Consider the following 8,068-nt stretch of genomic DNA (forward strand, 5'->3'; position numbering starts at 1 on the left):
TATATATATATATATATATGTATGTATGTATATATATGAGACGTGAGGGTATCTATTTAAAGTATTAAGTAAAGTAAAAAATTAAAAAAATAAGAACTGAATACATAAAAAACCAGAAAAAGAGGTTGTGGCATCCCTCGCCCATGGGCCGGCCCATCTCGCTCGCCCCCTTCAGCGTGTCAGAACCTAGACTCGCTGAAGGCGGGATATAGGAGCGCCCAATTTTATACTCCATCCGCCCGGAATTAGTTATCTTAAATTTGTTATTGTCAAGATATAAATGTATGTAACACTAATAGACAACTAATTGGGGATGGAGATAATGTTAAAATAGGTACTACAGTATTGTACTCCCTCCATCCCAAAATAAATGTCTCAATTTTAGGGAAAGTAGTATTTACTCTCGAAATAGCTAAATTTTTATTGTAGTATTTCGTCGGCCTCTCCGGCCCGCACGCTCGCGCACGTATTCTTCCTCATCCTCAACCGTGATCGCTCATTGTTTTCGCGCGCGCACCTCAGCCGGGACGCCGATCCCGACGCAAATGGTAATTTAACCCCCGGCCCGGCGCTCGCGCCCCGCTAGTCTACCGCCACTATCCAGCCACCCTCCATGCCCCCATGTGATGCGACTCACCGGCCCCCACGCCCGCACACGTGAGCGTACCGCACCGCGCGGCAATCAGCGAACGACCGTGGAGAGGGTCGGGCTAAGCTGATAGACACGGCTGTCTCGTACGTACAAGCGACGCGGTCTAGACGTGCTACCTCCGAAGGAAACGCTCCAAATGGAAGACCATGGCCGTGCTTGCTCCGGCCAACAGCTATCCCGGTCGAGCTGTAGCACACATCAACCGACCCGATTCGTGCAGCGTATCGCCCCCTTTCCTGCAAACTGCGAACCGCTAGCTTCCATTCCACACATCCCTATCATCATTCTCACGAAGAAACGGACGACTATTCCATGGCTCCCGGTCGATGCGTGGGGCGCTAGCTGCTGCACCATCTTGGCGCGTACATCGGTTTGACTTCTTCCTATAATATGGCCGCACACCCGTTCCACCCAGGGCTACTACAAGTAGATTAAGATTAGTAGTAGGAGTAGTTTGCAGCGGAGTACTTAACTAAGGAGTAGTACGTACGTAGGCGCACGCAGCGCTCTGCATTTTCCTATCGTCCTTTACGTCTGCTTAACGATCATCCGGTGACGAGACGAGACGAGGCCAACTCCATCGATACGGGCTCTGCGCCGCGCGTCAGCTCAGCTCTCGGCGACCGGTAATGCCTCTGCGTGGGCGGGGGCGCAGCCTCCTGCTTCTCGTCCTCGCGCTGTGGTGCTCCGCGCTCCGGTGCGCCGCGCCGGACCTCGCGGCGGACCGCGCGGCGCTGCTCGCGCTCCGGGCCGCGGTCGGCCCGGGGCTCCCGTGGGACGCGTCGGCCGGGGTCTCGCCGTGCGGGTGGCGCGGCGTAGGGTGTGACAACGGCACCGGAGGCGGCCGCGTCGTCGCGCTGCAGCTCCCCGGCGCCGGCCTGATCGGTCAGCTGCCGTCGGGGACCCTGGGCAACCTCACCGCGCTCAGGGCGCTGTCGCTCCGCTCCAACGCGCTCTCCGGCGGGATCCCCACGGACATCGGCAGCTGCGCGGAGCTCCGGTATCTCTACCTCCAGGGTAACCAGCTCGCCGGCGAGATACCGGAGGGGTTCTTCTCGCTCGGCTTGCTGCAGCGGCTCGTCCTTTCGAATAATCAATTCACTGGCCGTGTGTCGCCGGAGTTCAACAAGCTCCCCCGGCTGGCCACTCTGTACTTGGAGAACAACAGATTTAATGGCACCCTCCCTGCGGACCTCGACCTCCCTAATCTTCAGCTATTCAACGTGTCCAACAACCAGCTCGACGGCCCTGTGCCAGCGTCGCTCGCCGGAAGACCGGCCGGCGCCTTTAGTGGGACAGCGCTATGCGGCGGCCCTCTAAGCCCGTGCGCGAACACTTCGCCGCCGCCACCACCGCCGTCGCCATTGCCATTGAATCCCCCGGCCTCTCCTGAGGACAGCAAGAGCAGCAAGCTCTCCACTGCCGCGATCGCCGGTATTGCTGCGGGCGCCGTCGCGGCGCTCTTGGTGGTGCTCGCCGTGATCTTCTTCCTGTTCTGTTTCCGTCGTCGCATGACAAATAAGGCCGACACATCCACCGAGACGGCGGCCTACGGCGACGAGGACGCGTCACCGGAGACGGTGTCTGTGGCGAGGGCGGAGAAGAGCGGCGTGTCGCGCTCCTCGAAGCCGACGGCCAGCGACGCCAAGAAGCTGGTGTTCGTGGGAGGTGAGCCGGAGGTGGCCTACGAACTGGAATCGCTGCTGCACGCGTCGGCCGAGGTGCTCGGGAAGGGCTGGCTGGGCACGACGTACCGCGCCACGCTCGAGGGCGGCGTCGCCGTGGTGACCGTCAAGAGGCTGAGGGAGGTGCCCATCCCGGAGAAGGAGTTCCGCGGCACGGTGGCCGCGCTCGGCGCGCTCCGCCACGACAACCTGGTGCCGCTGCGCTCCTACTTCTACAGCAAGGAGGAGAAGCTCATCGTCTACGACTTCGTGAGCGCCAAGGGCCTCTCCTCCCTCCTCCACGGCGCGGGCAGCGAGCGCCTCGACTTCACGGCGCGGGCGCGCATTGCGCTGGCGTCGGCGCGCGGCATCGCCTGCATCCACGGCGCCGGCGCCGGCTCGTCCCACGGCAACATCAAGTCGTCCAACATCCTCGTGAACGACGCGCGCGACGGCGCCTACGTGGCCGACTACGGGCTCGTCCAGCTCGTGGGCGCCAGCGTGCCGCTGAAGCGCGTGACGGGGTACCGCGCCCCGGAGGTGACGGACCCGCGCAGGGCGTCGCAGGAGGCGGACGTGTACAGCTTCGGCGTGCTGCTCCTGGAGCTGCTCACCGGGAAGGCCCCCGCGAACTCGGTGCCGGGGAGCGACGGCGCCGCGGACCTGCCGCAGTGGGTGGGCACGGTGGTGCAGGAGGAGTGGACGGGCGAGGTGTTCGACGCCGGCATCGCCAACGAGGCGCTTGTGGAGGAGGAGATGGTGCGGCTGCTGCAGCTGGGCACGGAGTGCACCGAGCGGCGGCCCGACCGGCGGCCCGCGATGGCAGACGTCGCCGCCAGGATAGAGGACATCGTCGGCAGCGCGCAGCGGAAGACGGACTCGGCCGAGTTCCACAGCGTGGACGCCGACCATTCCGCGTAGTGTCCATTTCCGTAGCTGTTTTTCATTCAGCTCCGAACTGCAAATTGTGCAAAACTATACCAGCATTCCTCAACATGTTCATACTTCATAGAGTCTGTTTACTTCGTTGTTTTCCTGCGAATTCTCTGGTGAATTCAAGTACAACATACAATAATTTGTTCATCGTTTACCCAACTAGTTTCATCGCAGTTTAAATTATTAGGTCTCCCGAAGGATCCAACTCCCAGCAATTTGGATCAGCAAGGTGCCAAATGGAGACTGTTTCAGCCAGTCGCCCGGATTGAAGCGGGCGGTCAGTCGACAGTCGGCGAGTCCATTTCAGGATGGACGTTTTATTCCAGCAGCGCGTACCAACACGTTGAACGCTTCTACTCTCTGACCTGGTAAAGACCGTCGCTGTTCTGGCCGGCAGACGGGAAGGAGAAGACGGCAATAACAGCCTCAGCAAGCGATGAGAGGCGGCTCGTGAGAAATGGAGAAGTGGCGGCGCTGACAAGACCAACATATTTAGTTGCCTGACGAATGGAGTGAATTCTGAATGCTGAACAATTCTCTCTGACCGATGCTGTCTAGATCAACGTGGCTTCGATGCGTATGTAGCTTGAGAAAGTTCAGTTGACCTCCCTCTCCCTGGTGTAGTACCCAGGGCCTTGCACGGCGCCGGGAGCTTTGAACGGTCCGAGCAACGAATAGTTTCTGAGACCATTATACGACGTCACTGCTACCGCTAATCTAGGCGTTTTGATGCTATCCAACGACTCGCATGCAAATTTTGATACGCCAGGTTTCGTTTCATAGCCGGAATCTGGATTTGCGATTTCCACGGAGAAGGGAGTTTGTGAGCTCCAGCTCACGTGCACCATTTGCAATAGTAAAATAAAAAACAATTCAAGAAGTCTGAATTCTTTTAGCAACAAACATTGATGTGTGTTTCACGGGCGTGCGTATTTTCCCATTGGAATGGCATATGTGGAGGTTTGAAAAAGAAAAAAACGATGCTCCAAGTTTTTGAAGCATCAACTTTTTTTTTTGCCGAGACCTCCATGAATGTCACCCGTCACCAAAATTTGCAGGCATATGAAGCACACATCAACGCTTGTCGCCGAAAAATTTCAGATTTTCAATTTTTTGAAGTACCTTTTTCGGATTTTACTATAACAAAAGGCGCATGTGTGCTCAAGCTCACAAGAGCATATTTGGGAAATAAAGACTGTTAGGTCATCTCTATTCTCCCAAGAAGGATGGGGCAGAGGGCATTGCCGACTACAGACCGATTAGCCTCATACACGAGATTGCAAAAATTATTGCAAAGATCCTAGCGATCCGACTACGACCTTACATGGATGTTTTAGTTTCCAATGCCCAGAGTGCCTTCATCAAGCGAAGGAGCATCCACGACAACTTCATGTATGTGCGGAATCTCGCACGCCGACTTCACAAAAGCAAGACTGCATCACTCCTCTTCAAACTTGACATCCGCAAGGCTTTTGATTCGGTGCGTTGGGAGTATATCCTCGATCTCCTGCGTAGGAGGGGTTTCCCATGCAAGTTCCACAATTGGATGGCTGCTCTCCTAAACTCATCATCATCCAGGATTCTCCTCAATGGGGTGCTCGGCCCTGCAATCTTCCACCGCTGCGGGTTCAGGCAAGGGGACCCCTTGTCACCTCTCCTATTTGTCATCTCTATCGACCCCCTTCAACAACTTCTCGAATTGGCTACAAGAAAGGGGCTACTCCACAAGATCCGGGGTAGGGGCACTATCATGCGAACCTCCCTGTATGCGGATGATGCCGCGGTATTCATGGCGCCCATTAAGAGAGACATTGACAACCTCGCCGCCATCCTCAAAGGCTTTGGTGAGGTCTCAGGCCTCCAAACCAACTTCAACAAGAGCTCATTCATCCCAATCAAACGTGCACACCTAAACCTCGAGCATATCACCCAAAGCTTGCCGGCGGTGAGGGCTTCTTTTCCGATGAGATACTTGGGGCTTCCACTCTCGGTGTGGCAACTCAAGAAAGTGGACTTTCAATTCCTAGAGGACAAGGCGGCGGCCAAGCTCATCCCATGGGAGGGTAACAACATTACCACCATCGGGCGCACCACACTTATCAAATCTTCACTCGCCTCACAAGTGGTCTACTACATCACACCGTTGATTGCCCCCCCCAAGCATCCTACATAGCACAAACAAGATTGCGAGGGCATTCCTTTGGTCCGATGCGGACAGGGCGACTGGTGCCAAGTGCAAGGTCAACTGGGACATGGTCTGCCGACCTTTTGAGAGGGGAGGTCTCGAAGTACTGAACACAACTAAATTTGCAAGAGCCCTAAGACTGAGATGGCCTTGGTTCGAGTGGAAGGAACCAACGAGAATGTGGGTTGGCATGGGAAATCCTTGCGATGAGATGGACCTCAACCTCTTCTATGCATGCACAACAATCACGGTTGGTAATGGGGCGAGGACCCCCTTTTGGGAAGCTCCATGGGTTCAAGACCGGAAGCCTAAGGAAATCGCGCCTCTTATCTTCGAGGCATCCTCGAGGAAAAATTGGAAAGTCAAGGATGCGCTCCTCAATGATGCATGTATCTCCAAGATTAAGATCACGATAGGCTTCACCGTCGAGCACATTAGGCAATTCATAAACCTTTGGACTCTCATCAATGGCTTTCATCTTGTGGAGCACGTCGAGGATGAAATCGTCTGGAAGCACACTGAGAACGGACAATACTCGCCGGCAAGCGCCTTGGCACAATTCATGGGCTCCACACACTCTCCGATGCCACATGCGGTGTGGAAAGCCTGGGCGCCGCCTAAAGTGAAGTTCTTCGCGTGGTTGGCTATCCAAGATAGGATTTGGACAGCTGACAGACTGGCAAAGCGTGGGTGGCCAAATTGCGACCTTTGCCCCCTATGCAAGCGTGTGCAAGAGTCCGGCGCCCATCTCTTCCACAAATGTAGATTCACCATTCGCCTTTGGAATTTGGTCAATGAATGGCTACACCTTGAGCACCTTGACACTTCTACATGGCATCTTGAGCAATCTGTCAAAGATTGGTGGGTCAACCGCTCCAACATCTCCATGCCAAATCGCAAGGCCCGGGCTTCCCTTACCTGTTGGGGAACGTAGTAATTTCAAATTTTTCCTACGCACACGCAAGATCATGGTGATGCATAGCAACGAGAGGGGAGAGTGTGATCTACATACCCTTGTAGACCGACAGCGGAAGCGTTAGCACAACGCGGTTGATGTAGTCGTATGTCTTCATGGCCCGACCGATCAAGCACCGAAACTACGGCACCTTCGAGTTTTAGCACACGTTCAGCTCGATGACGATCCCCGGACTCCGATCCAGCAAAGTGTCGGGGAAGAGTTCCGTCAGCACGACGGCATGGTGACGATCTTGATGTACTACCGTCGCAGGGCTTCGCCTAAGCACCGCTACAATATTATCGAGGATTATGGTGGAAGGGGGCACCGCACACGGCTAAGAATATGATCACGTGGATCAACTTGTGTGTCTAGGGGTGCCCCCTGCCCCCGTATATAAAGGAGCAAGGGGAGGAGGCCGGCCGGCCCCTATTGGCATGCCAGGAGGAGTCCTCCTCCTAGTAGGAGTAGGACTCCTACTAGGAGGGGGAAGGAAGTGGGAAGGGAGAAGGAAAGGGGGGCGCCGCCCCCCTCTCCTAGTCCAATTCGGACCAGGGGGAGGAGGCGCACGGCCCACCCTAGCTGCCCCTCTCTCTCTCCACTAAGGCCCATATGGCCCATTACTTCTCCCGGTAGGGTTCCGGTAACCCTCCGGCTCTCCGGTTTTCTCCGAAATCACCCGGAACACTTCCGGTGTCCGAATATAGCCGTCCAATATATCAATCTTTATGTCTTGACCATTTTGAGACTCCTCGTTATGTCCGTGATCACATCCGGGACTCCGAACTAACTTCGGTACATCAAAACTCATAAACTCATAATATAACTGTCATTGAAACCTTAAGCGTGCGGACCCTACGGGTTCGAGAACAATGTAGACATGACCGAGACACGTCTCCGGTCAATAACCAATAGCGGAACCGGGATGCTCATATTGGCTCCTACATATTCTACGGAGATCTTTATCGGTCAGACCGCATAACAACATACGTTGTTCCCTTTGTCATCGATATTTTACTTACCCGAGATTCGATCGTCGGTATCTCAATACCTAGTTCAATCTCGTTACCGGCAAGTCTCTTTACTTGTTTCGTAATACATCATCTCGCAACTAATTCATTAGTTGCAATGCTTGCAAGGCTTATGTGATGTGCATTACCGAGAGGGCCCAGAGATACCTCTCCGACAATCGGAGTGACAAATCCTAATCTCGAAATATGCCAACCCAACATGTACCTTTGGAGACACCTATAGAGCTCCTTTATAATCACCCAGTTACGTTGTGACGTTTGGTAGCACACAAAGTGTTTCTCCGGCAAACGGGAGTTGCATAATCTCATAGTCATAGGAACATGTATAAGTCATGAAGAAAGCAATGGCAACATACTAAACGATCGGGTGCTAAGCTAATGGAATGGGTCATGTCAATCACATCATTCTCCTAATAATGTGATCCCGTTAATCAAATGACAACACATGTCTATGGTTCGGAAACATAACCATCTTTCATTAATGAGCTAGTCAAGTAGAGGCATACTAGTGACGTTTGGTTTGTTTATGTATTCACACAAGTATTATGTTTCCGGATAATACAATTCTAGCATGAATAATAAACATTTATCATGATATAAGGAAATAAAATAATAACATTATTATTGCCTCTAGGGCATATTTCC

The 8,068-nt window shown here is 54.0% G+C and overlaps 1 protein-coding gene across 1 annotated transcript; it reads left to right on the plus strand.

Moving 5' to 3' along the window:
• Positions 1-1,095: 1,095 nt before the first annotated feature.
• On the plus strand, positions 1,096-3,388 carry LOC123107029 (probable inactive receptor kinase RLK902). The gene has a single exon (XM_044529038.1). The coding sequence runs from the start codon at positions 1,282-1,284 to the stop codon at positions 3,235-3,237; it is 1,956 nt and encodes a 651-aa protein (XP_044384973.1). The 5' UTR covers positions 1,096-1,281; the 3' UTR covers positions 3,238-3,388.
• The last annotated feature ends 4,680 nt before the right edge of the window (positions 3,389-8,068 follow it).

The sequence above is a fragment of the Triticum aestivum genome, chromosome 5A, assembly GCF_018294505.1.
Source record: "Triticum aestivum cultivar Chinese Spring chromosome 5A, IWGSC CS RefSeq v2.1, whole genome shotgun sequence".
Lineage (NCBI taxonomy): Eukaryota > Viridiplantae > Streptophyta > Magnoliopsida > Poales > Poaceae > Triticum > Triticum aestivum.

Coding starts and splice junctions, on each gene's coding strand:
- LOC123107029 (XM_044529038.1), top strand. CDS start 1,282: ATGCCTCTGCGTGGGCGGGGGCGCAGCCTCCTGCTTCTCGTCCTCGCG.